General features: G+C 40.4%; 1 protein-coding gene across 7 annotated transcripts in view; it reads left to right on the top strand.

Annotated features, from left to right (window-relative positions):
• The window catches only part of LOC144381418 (uncharacterized), a 209,056-nt gene that overhangs the window by 56,034 nt on the left and 130,813 nt on the right, over positions 1-22,209 (top strand). For 6 of the 7 annotated variants that reach the window (XR_013446636.1, XM_078069622.1, XM_078069621.1 and 3 more), the window contains one exon: positions 4,668-4,768. Coding sequence is in view for 6 of the 7 variants with exons in the window: in XM_078069622.1 (XP_077925748.1) it covers positions 4,668-4,768 (101 nt within the window). In the remaining variant the exon portion in view is untranslated. Of the gene's footprint in view, positions 1-4,667; positions 4,769-4,908; positions 4,965-22,209 lie in introns of those variants that run through there. The other variant, XM_078069627.1, reaches the window with a different exon arrangement.

A 22,209-nucleotide genomic window follows, 5' to 3' on the forward strand; every position in this document is an offset into this window, starting at 1 on the left:
AATCACACTGAAAGATACATTTCTCTTCAAATATGTGCACAGATGAAATGCAAAGAAGTAAGCTGTCAAGTTAGACAAGGAGAAAGAAATCTGTTGCTTGGCCCTTGAAACAAGTTAATTTAGCATTATAAACCATTGGAGTTTCCTTTTCAAATGGATCCATGTGGAAAATCCAGATGGCCGAATGCTCAGCTCATAAATGTGAAAACTAAGCTCCAAAGCTTGAACATAGTCAAAGCATTTTACTTACTTATTGCTGAACATTTTTATCATTTATATTTAAGAGCGAAACATGTAAATTATTCCTTAAGGAAACAATATTAGTTCATGCTGTCTTTCTTAATGGGAATCAGTTTGCAGGATTGGTGGGAGCGGGGGCAGTGTAAGAGGACATTGAGTAATTTAGAAATAAATTTTAAAATTACCAAGCATCAACGCTGTGCTAAACACTTGGCTGCTAGGTCTTGAGGTTATAAAAACTTAGCTCTTTTTTGGGTTTTCCTAACTCAGTGTATTCCTAAAGCCAGAAAAATATTCAAATTCCCATTGGTTATTAGTAGGTGGAGATCATCTTAGACTATTTCTTCTCCTTTATCCTCTTTCCCACCATCCAATAAATCAGCAAGTAGTACTGGCTTCATGTTTTGAAAGTCTCTCCACCATTATCATTCCTTTCAACCACATTGCTGCTACCTGCCTCCAACTTCCATGGTCTCTTTAACTAGAAGATTCCAACTGCCTCCTACTTCCCTTCTCACTGCCACCTTCCCAGAGCGCTTTCTGACTAGAAAATCAGTTAATGTGGGTCTGCTCCTTGAAATTTCTTAATGGCTACCTGTAGCCCATATGATAACATTTCAAATTCTTAGCAGAGGGCAAAGAGCCCATTACTGTAGGTGTCATGTCAGTTCTCATCGTTATGCTTTTCATAGTCCAATCTTTCTGAGTTGTGTCTATTCTTCCAAATATGCCATATTCTAGCATGCCTTCATGCCTTTCTACCTTTGGTCCTTCTGCCTGATAGGACCTCTTCTATTTATCTGCTTGGAAATCTGCTGGTAAATCCTCAAATTTCACCTCCAGTTTCACTGTTCCTTTAAGTCTTCACTGATCAGCAGACAGAGTTTGATATTCCCTACTTCCTATTTATTCTGCTATCCACCCTCCCCAACACACACTAAACTGTAACTCCTTTAAGAAAGAGATCCTGTCGGGGCGCCTGGGTGGCTCAGTCATTAAGTGTCTGCTTCGGCTCAGGTCATAATCCCAGGGTCCTGGGATCGAGCCCCATATCAGGCTCCCTGCTCTGCGGGAAGCCTGCTTCTCCCTCTCCCCCTGCCCCTGCTTGTGTTCCCTCTCTCGCTGTGTCTCTCTCTCTGTCAAATAAATAAATAAAATAAAAATAATAAAATAATAATAAAATAAATAAAACCAAAAACCAAAGAATGTGCTCCTACTTTATCAGGAAGTACAATCTCCCAAAATGATGGGGCGGCAGGGATGTGTGTGAAACAGGACAGGAAGGAGCCAATATGACTGGTATATCATCCATCTGGCTACCACAATTGATGGCACAAAAGAAGAGAATTAGTCCTCTCATTCTACTAGTGACCTCCAGTTTTAAGAGGAAAAGATAACCTCCACTTCTTCCTCGAGAAAGATGGGTACAAGTTTAAACAGTTGGCCATTCAGACTCTGAAAAGTCTTAAGGCAAAAGGTTTGTTTTGAAAAAACTCTACTTGTTGCTCTTGTAGCTGGTCCTGAAGACATTGCTGATTTTCATCATCTTCATCCTGTACCCTCCAAACAAAGGGACCCCACCTTCAAAAGCGTTTTGTGCTTTGATTGGCCTGGTAATTTACCTATTATGGTGACCAAATTCACATTCCTGATGGTCTCAGTCCTTATTGCCTTATTTTTGTTGGGTCATGGTTCCACTAATTCTCTATTGTTATCGCTGGGCTAGAAACATCATGAGATATTTCCCACTGAATGCTAAGTTCCAAATATATTCCTCATTTCTAACATTGCTTGGCATTAATTCTTAGAACATATATATTTCCCCCCCAGGTTCAATACCCCATGAGTATATTAACCGCTATCCTTTCCTATTGATCTGCTGGGTGAAAAGCCCAAAGAAGCCTCATGGTAGTAGCAGACTCTACTTCACTAGAATAGTTATCCTGCTCCAATCAGAATTATTACTCTTTCTGGAATGAGAAACTCTAACCCAGCAGAAGCCAAGTTTGTGAGGATGGCAGGCAAAACTCTGGGAGTAGGTCACTAAGATGATGGTGAAAAGTCAACACTACTTCCTATGGTTGCCAGATCCATATGTTAGCAATTGGGAATTCAGCACCAAATGTTAGCTTTTGGTTCAGCCCAAGAGATTGCCTGATCTTACGGAAACCTTGATCTGTAAGAGGTTATACAAATTACTGAGTCTCAGATCAACTGAAGTAAAGGAAGGGAGAAAAATTTATTTACTGAGTCCTATACTGGGGCACATAGGTGTGGGAGTGAAGCAGGTCTTCTGGCATCTCATACCTTGGTGAGAACAGGAAAACTTGTGGTGGGAGGTGACAGGTGCCCAGATCTGGGCATTGGGCTAGACACAATTGGATTGTTTCTCATGTGAAGTCAGTCACAAAGCAGGTGGGGTGAAACAAGAGGCCAAAGGCATCAGAAGTGATGCACAAAAAGTGTCTGATACAAGAGGTTTACATTATAGATAGAAAGACAGACTTGCAAATAGATTATATTACACACACACAGAGGCAGTCTCAGCTTTGCCCCATTCCAGTATGCATAAATTTTAGTTCCTGTGACTCATGGCTTACTTAACAACATGGTCTAAATTTTAGTTTCTACAGTATATTAACTGAGTAATATGCAGAAAGTACAAACTCCCTTGCTAATTCTTCCATTTATAAATCATAATGTAAATAACAGATGTGCATCATGATCAGTGACTAATATGTCACTTCTTTTAAAGTCTGTCAGTGATGGGATGCCACGGTGGCTCAGTTGGTTAAGCGTCTGCCTTCGGCTCAGGTCATGATCCCAGGGTCCTGCGACAGAGTCCCACATTGGGCTCCTTTCTCAGAAGGGAGCCCTGTCTCCCTCTGCCTGCTTGCTCAGTGGGGAGCCTGCTTCTCCCTCTGCCTGTTGCTCCCCCGTTTGTGTTCTCTCTCTGACAAACAAACAAACAAACAAACAAACTTAAAAAAATAAAGTCTGTCAGTGATTGGGGCACCTGGGTGCCTCAGTGGGTTAAGCAGCTGACTCTTGGTTTCAATTCAGGTCATGATCTCAGGATCCTGGGACTGAGCTTTGCATCAGGTTCTGCACTCAGTGAGGGTTCTGCTTGAGGATTCTCTCTCTTCTTCTCCTGCTGCTCCTCCTGCTTGTGCTCTCTCTCTCAAATAAATAAATAAATCTTTAAAAAAATAAAGTCTGTCAGTAATTGTTCACTGTGCACCTTCAGGCACAGAAAAGGGTGTGTAGTTGTATTGCCTCCTTGTCTCCTAGTTACAAATCCATGTGGTATTTACAAGTATAAATAATGAAAAGAGGAAATTGGCTAACGAAGATGAAATCTCAGCAAAGAAATGAAAAGTGACGACATTGGAAGTGAAATTCAAATTAAATGTAAATAGAATTACCAAAGAAATAGCTGACAGTGGGAATGTTGATAATGCTGTCATCCAAGGAATCCTAGATATGTAGCCAGAAGAACTCGATAAAGACAAACTTGTCGACATAAATGAGGAAAGAAGGTGAAGGAAAAGGATGAAGATGTCCCAAAGGAAATGATGCTGGCAAAAAAATCATGTTAAAGAAAACCCGGGAGATATTTTGTGACACTGAAAGTGCAAAAAACAAAATGTTGGAAGCCAATCCAAACTTAGAAAGGAGTATGATGATTTGCCAAGGCAGAGAGAAGATGATTTCTCTGCATTGTAAGTTACACCATGAGGAGAGGGAGGAAAGCTCTGCTCAAACTACTTCTTACCTTTTCTAAAAAGAAATAAAATACTCTCATTTTTAATGTTTCTAATGTTTTTAATCACAGTGTGCTAAATAATCATTGCATTGTTTATTTCTGTCTACATTTATAACTGACATAGAGAGTTTTTAGTATTTTGACAAAAATTTAAGGTCATGGAACAATTTTATTTTTTCCCACTGATTATTAAGACCACTTTGCTTGGAAAAAAAAAAAAAAGATTACTTTGCTTGGACTTGCACAGTCACATTTATGGTCCTGCAATATTGTGCAAAATGAGGACTGTCTGTGTGTGTTTACGCATATCCATATGTCCCTACATACGTCCTGTGAGAAGAGATGGTATTGGAGCTGAGTCTTGAAGGAAGGGTAATTGCTAACCAGTAATCAGAATGATGAGGAGGAGGGTGGTAATGTTCACTACAAAACAGCATGTGCAGTGGCCTGATGGAGGATGGGGTACGTAAGATTTGGTACAGCTAATGCTCAAGTGTGTACAAGGTAAAGAGCAGGGAGATAAAACCGAAAAGGTCATCTGGTGCCAGGTCTAATAGTGATTTCCTTGCTTGACTACAGATTTTGATCTTTATCCTTCAGGTTATGGAAACCTCTGAAGGGTTTTCAGCACATGAGTGACACGATCAGACTTTTCTTTTAGGATGATCACTACGAGGAGTGTGGAGTTCGGATGGGATGGGAGCCTGCAGCTTGGAGGCAGGAGTTATTGGACGCTGATTGGCTGGCGGAAGCAGGTTACAGGTAAGAATGAGGAGAGACTGAGAGGAGGTCCACGTGAATACACAGTCCCCTCACTTTGCTCTTTGTCACCACTAAAAACCCTGTTGTTGCCTTAAAATCCAACTTTCTAAACATGTCTCAGTAATACTCCATTTCAACAGGTTGAATAACATCCATATGGACTGAGCTGTGGTCACACTGCTATGCACACCCGCACAGATGCCGTGTGAGTGAGTCCCTGCTGGTTCAGCCAAATACCAGCTACTTTCTCACTTACGCGATCAGAGATTCCTTCACCTCTTCTCCCTTGCATGGGCACTTTGCTGAACATACCTTTGTTTTCCCTAGCCTGATTAGTAAAAACTTGTTCAGGTAGGATGCTTGATTAACAAACAGTACTCTCTTGTTCCTTTCAGGCTATCTTCTACATTTTAACTTACTGGGCGATGCTAATGAACACAACAGGGGGCCTAATAGTTTTCCCTCGGGATGGAGAAAATTAGAAACTTTCCAAGTAAACATAGAATAGTAAATACAGCAATGCCAATTTCAAATCTTAATGATACCAAATGTTGCACAGGTAGTAAAGGGTAGAAATGTCACCAAAGTTTGCTTTTTCATACATTAATGTTTTTAAGGATTAACAGTGTTCCAAGAACAACTATGCCATATCCTTTTACAGACAAGAGGATTGAAAAATGAAATGAGTGAAAATATTTTCTTCTCTACGTTAGAGATTCCAGACCCCCAGGCATCATAATCTTACTTTTTCTTTCAGATTTATTTTATCAGAATTTTCCTTCTTGATTCCAGAAGCCAATCCCCTCTCGTAATTGTAAAACTTCCTTGAATTATACTGTTCGGCTTTTGTGGATCTGAGTTTTATTTCTAAGAAGAGAAAGAAACTTATTGTCAGTAGGCACTGTTCCTTTACAATCCGAGGCTACATTATTTTCTCCAAGGATGTCCATGAGCCTTCAATCAGTGGTTTTGTTTCATCCAATATGGACTCTTTATTACTAGTTCTGCCCTTGGATGAGATTTTGTTCTTTTCCAGAGAACATGTCCTAATTTTTCTTTCTTTGTTAAGACATTTTCTATTGTAGTGGAGGGCAGTTTGTGATTTCACCACATACTTGGCAGATTTCCTTATTCCTCATAATGATCACATCAACATCAGCAATGAATATCTATGATAACAATGTCCCTCTTCAGGCTCTTTCCTAGGCAGATGCATCTGGCTTCCTCGAGTGGCATTTGCTAGAGCCCAGACAGCAAGATAATAAGACGCCAAGGCTAGTGATGGCAGCTTTTCACTCTTTGACCAATTACCTCCTCGACATTGTTCAAACTGAAACCAAAACACCCTGAATGAGTTTACTCATCTTTAGAAGTTAAGAAAATACATGAGAAGCTACAAATAAGACCAGCAATCTTTTCTGGGTGATGGAAAGAGACACTTATTCTTTCTATATAATAGCAAAATTTTCATTTATTATTATTTTTCAGGCACTGAAGAACAGAGACTGACAATTTTCTGTGGACATTCAAATGATAGTGCATACAGTATTGGAGACAGGGCACATATTTATTTCTGTAACTATAAGATAACCCTATGGTCATTAAAGTCCTGAATTATAGAGAAAATGTAGTAAGAGGGTTTTCTGAATTACAATATCAACTCAAGTTATCATATTATTTTAATGATGAATGGCTGCATTACTCAGGTGCTCATGACAACATAATTATGTCAACAATGATATGAAAAATAAAGGCGAATAGTAGCACATTCATGAAGGAAAGGCAGTTACTACTTTTTCAGACTCAAGAAACACAGTAAAATGTGGTAACTGGGAAACAACCATAGTAAAGGAACAGAAGTATCAGAAACCCTGCAAAAATAGATTGATGATGAGTCAAAGTGTCACAAAGATTAAACATTTTTGTGGAAAGCAGCTGTACTTCCTAATCAAATCATATGCAACACATTTTGAAATGACTGATTTTCTGCATTGACATGTATATAAAGATACCATATGGTTGCCATTTAGTAAGTATATTTGCATATATGTTGATGCACATATACAGAGAGAGATGTAAGCAGAGTTATACATATAAACTCCTCATATAAGGCTTAGCACAACTTTAAATGATTTTATGCCAATCCTATAATCTTGATTAACTGATATTCTGCTAAACATAACCTTCTTTTAATTGGCATTTCAGAAGATGTACAGTATTATTATGTTTAATAATACTATAAAATAACTTAAAGATTAAAAGAATGAATTCTGGGGTTATTATTTATAAACCTATGAAAGATAATTCTTTGGTGGATATAATAGCATTTAACCAGAATATTCCATTTTTAACACTAGATAACAGAAAGTAATATTTTTCTATTAGTTATACATTTGCTTATGTTCACTGATAATTTGCCTTTCCTCTCAGTTTACAAGCTTTGCCAAGCTGGATCTAAAAAACAAAAAAACAAAACTTTATTTCTGTATCTGTTCTGGTCTTTAAATATGAACTGAGGGCTTACCTCAAATGGCATTTTTTTTTTTAAAGATTTTATTTATTTATTTGACAGAGAGAGACACAGCTAGAGAGGGAACACAAGCAGGGGGAGTGGAAGAGGGAGAAGCAGGTTTCCCTCTGAGCAGGGAGCCCGATATGGGGCTCGATCCCAGGACCTGGGATCATGACCTGAGTCGAAGGCAGACGCTTAACGACTGAGCCACCCAGGCGCCCCTCAAATGGCACGTTTAACATGAGATCATTTCCTAGGTTGTGCTAATTTAGGTACTATCTTGTCTTAGTTGTTATAGCTCAATTAAGCTGTACACTTAAAGTCACAGGCAACAGATGTCCAAGATGCAGGTCTGCTCAGATGTTGAGCAACCAGTGGGCTAATGAGATGAACTGAATAAGGAAAGATTTTATCAACCATGAGCTTGGCACATAGGAGTAGGGTACTGTAAATTTTTGTTAAAAAACAGTTTAGCTTTGTTCAGATATACTAAGTGTTTAGACAAGAAAATATGCTTGGTTCCTAAAGAGAAATCAAGCCAAACAGAAACAAACAAACAAAAAAAACAACAATTAAAAAGAAATAGTTACAGAACTTTAAAGTATATTAAAAAAAATTCTGCCAGTTTAGGGAGAAGAGTGAAGTATGTTTCCAGAATATCTATTTCCCAACTGGCTAAGGTGTTAGGGAAATGAGAATAAAAGTTTCTTTTAGTATTTGAAGGGTTATTTTCTTCTAGCCACAGAAATATGTGGACTCGGTGGTATAAAAAGATTAGTTACAAAACAACAACAATAAAATGCCCCCCCATTTGAAAAGAAAAATACAGAAGAAGTAATTAGAGAAATGAATATCTGGAGGAAATGGGAATAATAAAAAATAAAAAAAATTTCCAGAGATAAAAGCCTTTGTAATCTGCTTAAGTCTATCCTATCACCTGGAATCTACTAGAAAAGGCAAAGCAGTTGGAGAAGGTTGGAAGCAGTCATTTGAAAGCTAAGAATGGACAATGCCTGAGATGGAAGTTAAAGATGTCTCTCAAATGTTAAAAAAAACATTGCTAGAAAGCACTCCACTAATGTTTACAATAGAAGAGCTAATGAATAGGTACATCTTGGACATTTAAAAGGAAAAAAATATCCAACTTATGCTTCCTGAATGTTGTTACCTGTTCTTTTATCCTCGATCTATGTGTCCACACTGACAAGTTTTACAGCTGAGAATCCGTGGGCCAAATCAGAGTTAATGCATCTCCCCACAGTTTTATAAGCTGAAGGGCAGTGTGTATTCTGAGTAGAACACCCTAGGGGCACCATGTGTAGAGTAGAGGTCTTCTAAGTGGTATGATTTCAGGGGTGCCAGGAATGAGCCCTCCTGTATGCCTCCCAGCTACCATGAATTTTACCATCATGTCCTGTAGACTTCCTTCAAGGCAAGTCTTTTCAGAGAATATCCTACCCTTTTATGTCACTTAACTATTAATTATAACTTATAGCTGGATGTGCATGGTTTCATCAACTTACTTCCATTGGCATAGTTAGCTGTGAATTAGGAGCAGAGGGTATTTGGGATTATGGAAGATGGGGAAAAGAGCATTTTGTATATGGGAACCACCTAGGCATTGAGCTAGATCAGGAAAGACGGTGGGGGTTCCCTAGGTAGGTGAGGAAAAATAAACACACAGGCCATTTACATGGATCTTGGATATTTACTATGGATTTTCCTTAATCTCACTTCTTTGTATAATTCTCTCTCCTTTTACTTGTGAAGAAGTTGAAATTCGGGAAGAATGTATGTGGCTTGTCCAAATTCATGCAGCTAACAACAAAGACTCACTCAGGTCTTCTGATTCCACATCCTTTGCTCTTTTCACTAGAGCATGAGAGGCCTGAGCACCTAGGGAAGGCAACAAAATTTTGAAAAAAGAGTATAAAGTCCAAAAGGGACGATATTTTTCATCCACAATTCTGTCAAGGATTGGTTTTCAAATACATGTTAGAAGGTCGTACAGGTGATTTCTAAGATTGCGTTTATTTCTACATATGTTGGCCACTCAAAGGACCAGACTGAGGTTGCATCATATACATGTTTTATGTATTAAAAGTCAAACATATGCACTTGATCAAAAAAAAAAAAAAAGAGGACGTGATCTAAGATCACTAGTGACTTGTCCCACTGTTCCCCTCTGTGATCTATGGCCACAGATGAGCAAGTAATCAGACACAAACCTGTCTACCTCAGTCCTTATCAGCTCCTTCTCTTACCCCTAACGTGGGTGGTTCACCACAATGAGAGTGGTTCTATTGTTTAAAATATTTTTTCATATGAGATTTTCAGTTTAGGCATGGTCTTTAGAACCTAAGCCCTCATGATTCAGCTCCACAGTGTTCTATTTAGTTTTCTACAGCAGTGTCTTCAAATGTGTCCTGCAGAATATTAGTTCTGTGTAATGTCAAACAAACCAGGGAACTCTTGAGGTGTATACATATATGTCTAGAGATATATACAGAGAGAGGTTTTTGACTGTAGGGCCTACCAGTTCTTTTGATGTGCAAATTTGAACATGAATCTCTAACTTGGGAGGGAAAGGGATCCACTGTGCATGAATTTTCCAGTGCATGTCATGGGCATTATATTCTGGGGAACACACTTTGGATTATACATATAGGTATATGTACACACGTATGTATGCATGTATGTGTATACATACATATAATCCACATATATGTATATATACATATGTATATATGCATGTATATGTTTACATATGAAATATATAACAATTGGCCTTTTTATAATAAGAATAAACAGTCTCTAATGTTAGAAAGGGAAAATAGGTGATTTTGAGGTGATCAAAAGAAAAAAGGCACGTAGGTAAGTTTCCCTGGTATCTGCTGACTGAGGACTGAGCAAGCAAACCACAGAGACTTGAGGTAGAAAGGTATCTTCTGGACTCTAATCAGATTAAGTCAAAAGGCACCACAGGGAAGGATTGCAGACTGAACATGTGCAGCAGAAGAGACCATGTCCTTCGCTATCCCCACTCTCCAGCCAACCCCAACCCAGAGGGGAGTCAGAGCCTCTCTGGGGAGGGGTAACTGAAGCTCCGGCTCTTCTGCAGCATCACCTACCGAGTTTGGCACAGGCCAGAGAGGAGGGCTGTGACATCAGTAAATAAGAATTTCTGAAATGATAACATTCATGGTAGAGAAAGGGGAAGTTGAGATTCCTGTTGGAACAATCACTTTCTCTTTTGAAGCCATTTGCTTCTCTCGCCTTCAGATTCCCGTGAGGGTCTGACCCTTATTGCTGATGATACCATCTAACAGGCCCTTCCTGTGGGGAAGTTCATGGGAAGACTAAGTCTATGCCACTGACTGTTCCCAGTTGTTCTGAGAGGCATTATAGCCATTCTGGCTGCAAGCCTCCTGTGGATGATACAAGCACACGTTCATTATCACAGGAATTTATGTCAGGAAACTTACTATAACAATTTTGGCCTCTATTTTTCTTGTGAATCTGGGAGTTAACGTGAGATAGGCCCAGCACATTTCTAAGCAATTACAATGGATGGTGTAGGATCCAATGGGACAATTCCAGGCATCCCTATATAATATGTAATCTGAGAAAAACTAGACTTCAGTCCCCACCCTACCCCATCCCCATTCAAAGACGATGCTCTTCCACTGTGGAAGGAAGGATGATAGCCATGGGCAAGAGGGAGAAGTGGTGCCAGGGCAGAGAATGGAGCAAAAGTACGTGTTAAAGACCAGCCGCGTGATGCCCTCTTCAACAGAAATCCATCCATATCCATACAAAGGAAATAACGGCATCCTATAAAATTATAAGATTAACATGGGCACAATCCAAAGACATATAATAATTTTCTGTTTAATGTGACCATATCTCTTCCTCTAATTGCATCACAGTCTAAAAGGACAGTTTGCTACTGTGTCTACAACTGTATTCAAAAATGGGAATTAAATTAAGCTTCATATTTATTGGAATGAAGGGAATAATTTAAGCATGAAATACCAGAGAATGACTAACTTTCAGAAGGAAAGGTGGAGAAAAATGTATCTGGATAAAAAATGAGATAATACCACCTGTTCTCACCTATGCACGTACAGATGTGTGACACCCCCTGCATACCCTATACACAAAGGTTAGCCTCTCACTGGGCTTCATGCCTCCCCCTCAGCTTGCAGACAGACAAACTTTGGGACTGCCACCAATGAGAGTTGGTAACAGCTTTTAACGTAGCTCACGATTATCTAAAATCAGAGGAATGCTGGGGCATCTGGGTGGCTCAGTCGTTAGGCGTCTGCCTTTGGCTTAGGTCATGATCCCAGGTCCTGGGATCGAGCCCCACATCGGGCTCCCTGCTCAGCGGGAAGCCTGCTTCTCCCTCTCCCACCCCCCCCCGCTTGTGTTCCCTCTCTCACTGTCTCTTTCTCTGTCAAATAAATAAATAAAATCTTAAAAAAAAAAAAATCAGAGGAATCCTCCATAGGCTGCCAGAAAATGGTCTCTGGATTTCAGGATGCTTGTTTGTTGGGGATGCTCTCTCCCTACACTTCCTGGTCTAGTTCTGGTGTGGGGGCTGACTAGGTGGGAGGACACCTACCTGTACCCTGTGATTTGAGGGCTGCTGACAGAGCCATTCACTAAAAATATATTCATCATATGCCTGTCTCAATGACCAAGAGACAAACAAAACTCCATCAGGGTCACCCATTAATAATTATGACATAGGGAATCCTAGATGAGAGGAAAAAAGACTTTGAAAGATCACCTGGTCAAGCCCCTTCACTGTACAAATGAGAATATGACACCCACAGGTAAGGTGATGACTCTACTTTTTTTCTAGTTAGTCCATGATTACCTTGTGTCAGCAAGTAAAGAGCTAGGATCTTGTGTGTAGGTGTTCCTGAAGGACATTATTAATGCAAGAGGCTTCATGAAGCCTTGAAGATCCTGTAACAGAGCTAAAAGAGTGGCTCCAAAGAAGGCCATCCCTCTTCTCCTATGCATTATACTACCATCTAAAGGTAGCATACCTGTGTGTGTGTGTGTATGTATATAAATAAAATTTAGCATACTGTATCTAATATTAATAACTATACATCCTCATAATGCTATCTTTTCTTTTTTTAATTTTATTATGTTATGTTAGTCACCATACAATACATCATTGGTTTTTGATGTGGTGATCCATGATCCATTGTTTTCGTATAACACCCAGTGCTCCATGCAGTACGTGCCCTCCTTAAAACCCATCACCGGGCTAACCAATCCCCCCTCCCCTCTAAAATCTTGTTTGTTTCTCAGAGTCCATAGTCTCTCATGGTTCATCTCTCCCTCCAATTCCACCCCCCCATTTTTCCCTTCCTTCTCCTAATGTCCTCCATGCTATTCCTTATGTTCCACAAATAAGTGAAACCATATGATAATTGACTTTCTCTGCTTGACTTATTTCACTTAGCATAATCTCCTCCAGTCCCATCCATGTTGATGTAAAAGTTGGGTATTCATCCTTTCTGATGGCTGAGTGATATTCCATTGTATATATGGACCATATCTTCCTTATCCATTCATCTGTTGAAGGGCATCTCGGCTCTTTCCACAGTTTGGCTATTGCAGACATCGCTGCTATGAACATTGGGGTGCATATGGCCCTTCTTTTCACTACATCTGTGTCTTTGGGGTAAATACCCAGCAGTGCAATTGCTGGGTCATAGGGTAGCTCTATTTGTAAATTTTTGAGGAACCTCCACACTGTTTTCCAAAGTGGCTGTACCAGCAGTGTAAGAGGGCTCCCCCCCCTTTCTCCACAACCTCTCCAACATTTGTTGTTTCTTGCCCTGTCCATTTTTGCTATTCTAACTGGTGTAAGGTGGATTCTCAGTGTGGTTTTGATTTGGATTTCCCTGATGGCTAATGATGATGAACATTTTTTCATGTGTCTGTTAGCCATTTGTATGTCTTCTTCAGAGAAGTGTCTGTTCATCTCTTCTGCCCACTTTTTGACTTGATTATTTGTTTTTTGGGTGTTGAGTTTGAGAAGTTCTTTATAGATCTTGGATACCAGCCCTTTATCTGTAGTGTCATTTGCAACTATCTTCTCCCATTCTCTGGGTTGCCTCCTTGTTTTGTTGACTGTTTCCTTTGCTGTGCAGAAGCTTTTTATCTTGATGAAGTCCCCAAAGTTCATTTTTGCTTTTGTTTCACTAGCTTTTGGAGATGTATCTTGAAAGAAGTTGCTGTGGGCGATGTCAAAGAGGTTATTGCCTATGTTCTCCTCTAGGATTTGGATGGATTCCTGTCTCACATTTAGGTCTTTCAACCACTTTGAGTTTATCTTTGTGAATGGTGTTAACGAATGGTCGAGTTTCATTCTTCTGCATGTGGCTGTCCAATTTTCCCAGCACCATTTATTGAAGAGACTGTCTTTTTTCCATTGCATGTTTTTTCCTGCTTTGTCAAAGATTATTTGACCATAGAGTTGAGGGTCCGTATCTGGGCTCTCTATTCTGTTCTGTTGGTCTGTATGTCTGTTTTTGTGCCAGTACCATGCTGTCTTGGTGATCACTGCTTTGTAATATAGCTTGAAATCAGACAACGTGATGCCCACAGCTTTGTTTTTCTTTTTCAACATCTCCTTGGTGATTCGGGGTCTTTTCTGATTCCATACAAATTTTAGGATTGTTTATTCCAGCACTTTGAAAAATGTCATTGGAATTTTGATCAGGATGGCATTGAAGGTATAGATTGCTCTGGGTAGCATAGACATTTTAACAATGTTTATTTTTCTGATCCATGAGCATGGAATATTGTTCCATCTTTTTGTGGCTTCTTCAATTTCTTTCATGAGTGTTTTGTAGTTCCTAGAGTATAGATCCTTTACCTCTTTGGTTAGGTTTATTCCAAGGTATCTTATGGTTTTTGGTGCTATTGTAAATGGAATCATTTTTCTAATTTCTCTTTCTACCATTGCGTTGTTAGTGTATAAGAAAGCAACTGATTTCTGTGCATTGATTTTGTATCCTGCCACATTACTGAATTGCTGGATGAGTTCTAGTCATTTGGGGGTGGAGTCTTTTGCGTTTTCCACATAAAGTATCATGTCGTCTGCGAAAAGAGAGAGTTTGACTTCTTCTTTGCCAATTTGAATACCTTCTATTTCTTTTTGTTGTCTGATTGCTGTTGCTAGGACTTCTAGTACTATGTTGAACAACAGTGGTGAGAGTGGGCACCCTTGACGTGTTTCTGATCTTAAGGGAAAGGCTCTCAGCTTTTCCCCTTTGAGGATGATATTCGCTGTGGGTTTTTCATAGATGGATTTTATGAACTTGAAGAATGTTCCCTCTATCCCTATACCCTGAAGAGTTTTAATCAGGAAAGGATGTTGTATTTTGTCCAATGCTTTTTCTGCATTAATTGAGAGGACCATATGGTTTTTCTCCCTCCTCTTATTAATGTGTTCTATCATATTGATTGATTTGCGAATGTTGAACCACCCTTGCATCCCGGGGATAAATCCCACTTGGTCATGGTGGATGATCCTTTTATTTTTTTATTTTTTTTTTTAATGTTTTATTTATTTATTCATGAGAGTCAGAGAGAGAGAGACAGATGCAGAGGCAGAGGGAGAAGCAGGCTCCCTTCCGAGCAGGGAGCCCGATGTGGGACTCGATCCCAGGACTCTGGGATCATGACCTGAGCCGAAGGCAGACGCTTAACCATCTGAGCCACCCAGGCGCCCGGTGGATGATCCTTTTAATGTATTGTTGGATCCTATTAGCTAGGATTTTGTTGAGGATTTTGGAATCCACATTCATCTGGGATATCACTCTGAAATTCTCCTTTTTGATGGGGTCTTTGCCTGGTTTGAGGATTAAGGTAATGCTGGCCTCATAGAATGAGTTTGGAAGTTTTCCTTCTGTTTCTATTTTTTGAAACAGCTTCAGGAGAATAGGTATTATTTCTTCTTTGAATGTTTGGTAGAATTCCCCAGGGAATCCATCAGGCCCTGGACTCTTGTATTTGGGGAGGGTTTTGATCACTGCTTCAATCTCGTTACTGGTTATTGGCCTATTCAGGTTGTCAATTTCTTCCTGTTTCAGTCTTGGCAGCTTATAGGTTTCCAGGAAGGCCTCCATTTCATCCAGATTGCTCAGTTTATTGGCATATAGTTGTTGATAATAATTTCTAATAATTGTTTCTATTTCCTTGGTGTTAGTCGTGATCTCTCCCCTTTCATTCATAATTTTATTAATTTGGGTCCTTTCTCTCTTCTTTTGGATAAGTCTGGCCAGTGGTTTATCGATCTTATTAATTCTTTCAAGAACAAACTTCTAGTTTCGTTGATCTGATCTACTGTGTTTCTGGTTTCTAATTCATTGATTTCTGCTCTAATTTTAATCATTTCTCTTCTAATGTGTGGCTAAGGCATCATTAGTTGCTTTTTCTCTAGTTTTTCAAGGTGTAGAGTTAGTTGGTGAATTCGGGATTTTTCTATTTTTTTGAGTGAGGCTTGGATGGCTATGTATTTCCCCCTTAGGACCACCTTTGCAGCATCCCATAGGTTTTGGACCAATGTGTTTTCATTCTCATTGATTTCCATGAGTTGTTTAAGTTCTTCTTTGATTTCCTGGTTGACCCAAACATTTTTGAGCAGAATGGTCTTTAGCTTCCAAGTGTTTGAATTTCTGCCAAATTTTTTCTTGTGATTGAGTTGCAGTTTTAGAGCATTGTGGTCTGAGAATATGCAGGGAATAATCTCAATCTTTTGGTATCGGTTGAGACCTGATTTGTGACCCAGTATATGGTCTATTCTGGAGAAAGTTCCATATGCGCTCGAGAAGAATGAGTATTCTGTTGTTTTAGGGTGGAATGTTCTGTAAATATCTATGAGGTCCATCTGGTCCAGTGTATCATTCAAAGCTCTTGTTTCCTTGTTGATTTTCTGCTTAGATGATCTGTCCATTGCTGAGAGTGGAGGGTTGAGGTCTCCTACAATTAACGTATTGTTATCAATATGACTCTTTATTTTGGTCAACAACTGGCTTATGTAGATGGCTGCTGCTATGTTGGGGGCATAGATATTTACAATTGTTAGATCTTCTTGTTGGATAGACCCTTTAAGAATGATATAGTGTCCTTCTGTGTCTCTTATTACAGACTTTAGTTTAAAATCTAATTTGTCTGATATAAGAATTGCTACCACAGCTTTCTTTTGAGGTCTGCTGGCATGGAAGATGGATCTCCATCCCTTCACTTTCAGTCTGGATGTATCTTTAGGTTCAAAATGAGTCTCTTGTAGACAGCATATGGATGGGTCCTGTCTTTTTATCCAGTCTGCAATCCTGTGCCGTTTTATGGGAGCATTTAGGCCATTCGCATTGAGAGTGATTATTGAAAGGTATGAATTAATTGTCATCATGTTGCCTGTGAAGACGTTGTTTTTATAGATTGTCCCTGTAAATTTGTGTTGTAGATCACTCTTGGGGTCTTTTGCCTTTTATAGAACCCCCCTTAATATTTCTTGCAGGGCCGGCTTAGTGGTCACATATTCTTCCAGTTTCTGCTGGTCGTGGAAGCTCTGCATCTCTCCATCCATTCTAAATGAAAGCCTTGCCGGATAAAGTATTCTTGGCTGCATGTTCTTCTCATTTAGTACCCTGAATATGTCTTGCCAGGCCTTTCTGGCTTGCCAGGTCTCTGTGCATAGGTCTGATGTTATTCTGATGTTCCTCCCTCTGTACATAAGGAATCTCTTCCCCCTAACTGCCCTTAAGATGGTTTCCTTGGTTCTAAGATTTGCAAGTTTTACTATTACATGCCGGGGTGTTCGCCTGTTTTCCTTGATCTTAGGAGGGGTCCTCTCTGCCTCTAGGACTCAAATGTTTGTTTCATTCCCCAGATTAGGGAAGTTCTCAGCTACAATTTGCTCAAATACATCTTCTAGTTCTCTCTCTCTCTCTCTCTCCACTCCCCCGGGATTCCAATTATTCTGACATTGGAATGCTTCATGGTGTCACTTATTTCTCTGATTCTATTTTCATGGATTCTGAGTTGTTTTTCCCTGGCCTCCTCTTTTCCCTTTTTATCTATTATATTGTCTTCCAGGTCGCTTATTGGTTCTTCTGCCTCACTTACCCTAGCTGTTAGATTATCTAGATTGGATTGGATCTCATTGATAGCATTTTTAAGTTCTGCCAATTCACCTTACATTTCTGCCCTTAGAGACTCTATGTTGTCACTAATTGATTTCTCCATTCTAGCCATTGTCTTCACAATTGCTAGCCTGAATTCCATCTCTGACATCTTGGTTATATCTGCATCCATTTGTAAATCTGCAGCATAAGTCATAATCTCTGAGTCTTTTCTATTTTGGGGGTTCCTTCTCCTAGTCATTCTGTTGATGGGTGTTTGAGGGAATGTATAGAGTCCAAATTATTGACCAGAACCCAAGCAAGATGCATCTGTTTTCTTGGGACCTTAGGGTTGCTGGCCTCTTGTTTTCCCAGCCTGTCTTCTGGAGGAGGGGCCTGCCGCACTGTTACTCAGGCAACCCTGTTTGGGCGGTGTTGCCCTGCCCCCCTGTGGCGGGGGATGGGCTCAGCGGGAATCAGTCTTTGGGGCTTTTGTTCTCTGGTGGCTTTCCCTGGTGGCTTTCTGGGTCTCTTCCACGAGTCAGGGCAGAAGAAACCGTTTCCAACCCTCTGCCTCAGAGCAGAGAGACCTCAGTCTGTTCTTCAATGAGCTCTCCAGGCCACACCATCTCCATTTCTGTCTGTGCTGCTATAAACTGCAGGGGCCTGGGTTGTGCGCCCCTCCGCAGCACTCCCAGTCCTGCCTCCAGGTTGGGCCCGTCTCTGCCCTTTGTGCTTCTGAAACCGCCAGCCACTCCTAGTTCACCAGCGCGTGACCCCACCACTCTGGGTTTCTGCCCTGGGGGCTCCCCTAAAGTCCTTTCCCTGCCGCTACCAGTCTGCGAGTCTGTGCCTGTCCGCAGCGTGCGATGCTGTCACTCACCGGCGGTGTAGGATCCCCATGGCCAGGCACCCTACCGCTGCCGTTTATCCTCTGATATCTGCCCACAGAATCAGGGCTCCCCCCTTCGTACCTCAAAACCAACCGCCTGCGATATTCTGTTTGTAGAGATCCAGATCTTCTTACATCTCGGCTGGTTTCGTGGGTGCTCAGAGTGGTCTGGTAGATATCCAGCTCAATTCCGGGGACCAGTTGAAATAGGGTCCCCTACTCCTCTGCCATCTTTCCTCATAATGCTTTCTAATGATTTCATTAGTAGTCAGTGGCATGGACATATTGTGATTCATTTAGCCATTACTATTATTTAACACTTATGTTGTATTTTTTTTTTTTTTAACCTCTACACGGGACACTGGTTATTTTTCGAATTTTTCAATTTTCCAAGAAGTAATAGCTTTACACACATGTGTGGCCCTCTCCTAAGAATATGGTTGTGTATATGGTATCTCTTAAGTCAAAGTTAACTATTATTTTAAAGATTTGGTACAATTACAATGACATTCCTTTCTGAAAATACATATGTATCTGCAACCAGCTCCACTCATAGGATCTCAGTGATCTATCGCTACTAGGATGCACTGTCATTCCCCGGCCAGAGGATGGTGAGCTTGAGGCTCCTGTTGTCTCTCTGTGTCTTGCTTGCATTGTTTCTTTTTGAGCTTCTTGTTCTGAAAAGCCTGGGGGTCATTAGAAGTGGACAGAAATCAGAGACAAGAGAACAAAAGGATTGCAGAATAAAAGAGAAGAAATGACCAAGGAAATAACTCTTCATTTTACCAGTTGTGGAATCTAAGGGACCCCAATTACCAGAGGGAAAAGAAAGCTCCAGTGGTGAAAGATGTATTACAGAAGACCAGCCAGTCAGAGCAATTGCAAAAATACCTGCCATGACTACCAGACACAGTTTGTACTGGGAGAGAAACTGAGAGGGAGAGAAGCTGCAATGATTGTCAAGATTGTTCAGGAATTTCCCAAGGCCTTTGTAGATTTCAGCCCCTTCCCTTCCAGAAAGGCAAGCCCTCTTTAAAGCTCAACTAAGCCATAGCTCCAAGGTAACATTTAAACAGCATGCACTGTGCCTTCAGGTACAAGCAAAGGCAATGCCATTCTCAGGACGTGTTTGCCTTTTTAACTGCTCAGCTAGGCTTCATTTTACATAACTGAACAGCTACCTGATTAGAGGGCACAGGCTGAGAAGGGCAGGAGCCCACTGCCAGGAGTCTGGCACTTGGAGTGGGCTCCCTCCCCCTGCGTCCCCTGTGCGGTGAATGGAACTGAACCGTCCTCTAATGCTCCCTTGAGTGGAGAGGAGGACAGGAAGTCCCTTTGACCCGACCAGCCAGTCAGCAGCAGGAAAACAGCCTGCCAAGAGTCTCTCTTTCATGACCAGATGTTAACTGAAAGCCTCATTTCAGGGATTTCATTAAAGGTGAGAATCACACCTTCTTCTCATCACCTGCAAAGAGCCGCAGGCTCCCTGAGGGAGAAAGGCAGCTCCACTGGCTGAGTGCCTCTTTCCTGACTCCCTGCTGACATCTTTGAATAGGGCTGATGCCATGAAAAGGGATCTTATTTCTACTGTGAGAGGCCTCAGGACAGGAGCATTCACATGGAAGGAAAGAACATTTTTCTTGAGCATTCATCTTCCCCCTTGCCACACTTAACACTTCCAGCAACTGAAGTTCATCAGCTTCTGAAACACAATCATCTTGCAGGGCAAACAGCTGCTCCAGATTGATTTTGCAGACAGGTTTCTAAACATCACAGGCAGAAACTTTTTAGCCCACTCACAAATTTTCATCCGTATCTCTCACACTTGCTAAAGCAAATCTCTCATAGTTGCCCATAAGTTCTCCCACTCTTTCTATGATAAAATGAGAGAATTTTAGAGTTTGGAAGGAGTGAAGTGTGTGGAATAGCCTTACTTTCCCAGAGTTTATTTATTTATGGTAATCATAATAGAAGGTGTCATTTAAAATGCAAAGAATAAGGGTGAGTGCGCCTATGTTGAATTTTATTTAGCGGATTACTTCTTTCAACCTCTTTTCAGCAACTCTTCATGGTGGTGGAGGCTGGTGGCCACAAAGGGCTAACATTCCAGTGATAAAGTCAGGCTGAGGTTGATGGTAGCCTTGCTTTTCTGCAAGTGGAATATATTTTGGCATTTAAAGATAGCAAGCAGAGCATCTTGTTTTGGCAAATGGCCTGTGGAACATTGCCCCTAGAGCACCCAACAGGAAGCATTTGCCCACTGCTCCTCCTGGGAAGCTTTCTTCTTCTAATGTCCTGAGAAATTAAATTGGAAAGAGGAAATTTGTTCTCCAAAGACTAGACCTATCTATTCTCCTGGGATTGCCCTTATTTTATTATTGTACTCGGGAATGGCTGCATCATTTGCAGGACCCAGTGCAAAGCAAAAATATAAGTCCCCTTGTTCAAAATGATTAAGAATTTCAAAAACAGTGACAGCAGAGTCATAAACCAAGCATGGGGTCATTCTAAGCAAGAGCTTTGTGTAACTGACAATTCTCACACCCATGAACCTGGCTCTGACTATAGATCCCTTCAAGTGTAGCATTCTTGGTCAATTGAAATGCACAGTTTATTGCCCCAAGAATAGGAAGGAATTTTAGAGAACAGATTACATAGAATTGACATAAATTGAAAGTGTAATTTCATGTTACTCCATTAATCTGGTATAAGTTAATTCATGAGATGAGCCCTCTTGACTTTCACTCCTTTCTGTTAGCAGGTACTATCTCTAGCTGTAAGTTTTGGAGCTACTGGTTTAATTTGTTAGTCTGCCCTACTTAAGTTTCTAAATTGAAAATGAGTTCTGTATTTTCACTCTCTAAAAAAACAATGTCTTTTCTTCTCTGACACCAGGTTTGCCTCCTCTCAATTTTAATTTGGTTCTTTTAATTTTAATTACCCTTTCTCTTTTTCAGTTTTCTTTAGCCTTTTATCTAAAGCAGCATTTCTGTTTTTTTATTTTTTTAATTTTTTTAAAGATTTTGTTTATTTATTTGACACAGAGAGAGACACAGCGAGAGAGAGAACACAAGTAGGGGAGGGGGAGAGGGAGAAGCAGGCTTCCCGCAGAGCAGGGAGCCCAATGCGGGGCTCGATCCCAGGACCCTGGGATCATGACCTGAGCCGAAGGCAGATGCTTAACGACTGAGCCACCCAGGTGCCACCTAAAGCAGCATTTCTGAACCATTTTTTTTAAATCTCCCCCCTAGGGAGTGTTCTGAGATCATTTTTTTCCTGATTGCATCCTCCATGAAATTTTAGTACGTAGATATATACATAAAGGGTATATATACATATTATATACTAAATATATTAGGAGACAATAGTATGCATTATATACTATAAAAAGTTACATATATGTGTATAAATTTTTTCACCATACAAGAATTCATTTTTGTTCCTTTGGGGGTGATATTACCTCTTTTGAGACCATCTGATCTAAAGGAAGATGTCTCAGAATGCTGTTCACCTCTATCCACGTATTGTTGCTCTTTCAAAAGAATAACAAGAAAGTCCAAAACACTAGCTTTTACATCCTCAGACCTCTTGTCTGAGATCAGAGTTCCACATCACCAATTGGGAAATTAGCCTATAAACATTTGTGTACAAGTATATGCTGTAAATCTATTTTATATACAACTTTATTTTCTCGACTTCTAAGATCAATTCTATTCATAGCTATTCAAAGATCTATTCAAAGGGGATGATTTTAGGGACAGATATTAACACAAAGGTGATGTGGTTCAGGACACACTACCCCAAAATATGGCACCTTGGCATATTGAATATTTTAAGCTGAAGGCGTGTGAGAAAACAACGGGAGCAGGAAGGTCACTCC

This window comes from Halichoerus grypus, chromosome 3, assembly GCF_964656455.1.
Source record: "Halichoerus grypus chromosome 3, mHalGry1.hap1.1, whole genome shotgun sequence".
Lineage (NCBI taxonomy): Eukaryota > Metazoa > Chordata > Mammalia > Carnivora > Phocidae > Halichoerus > Halichoerus grypus.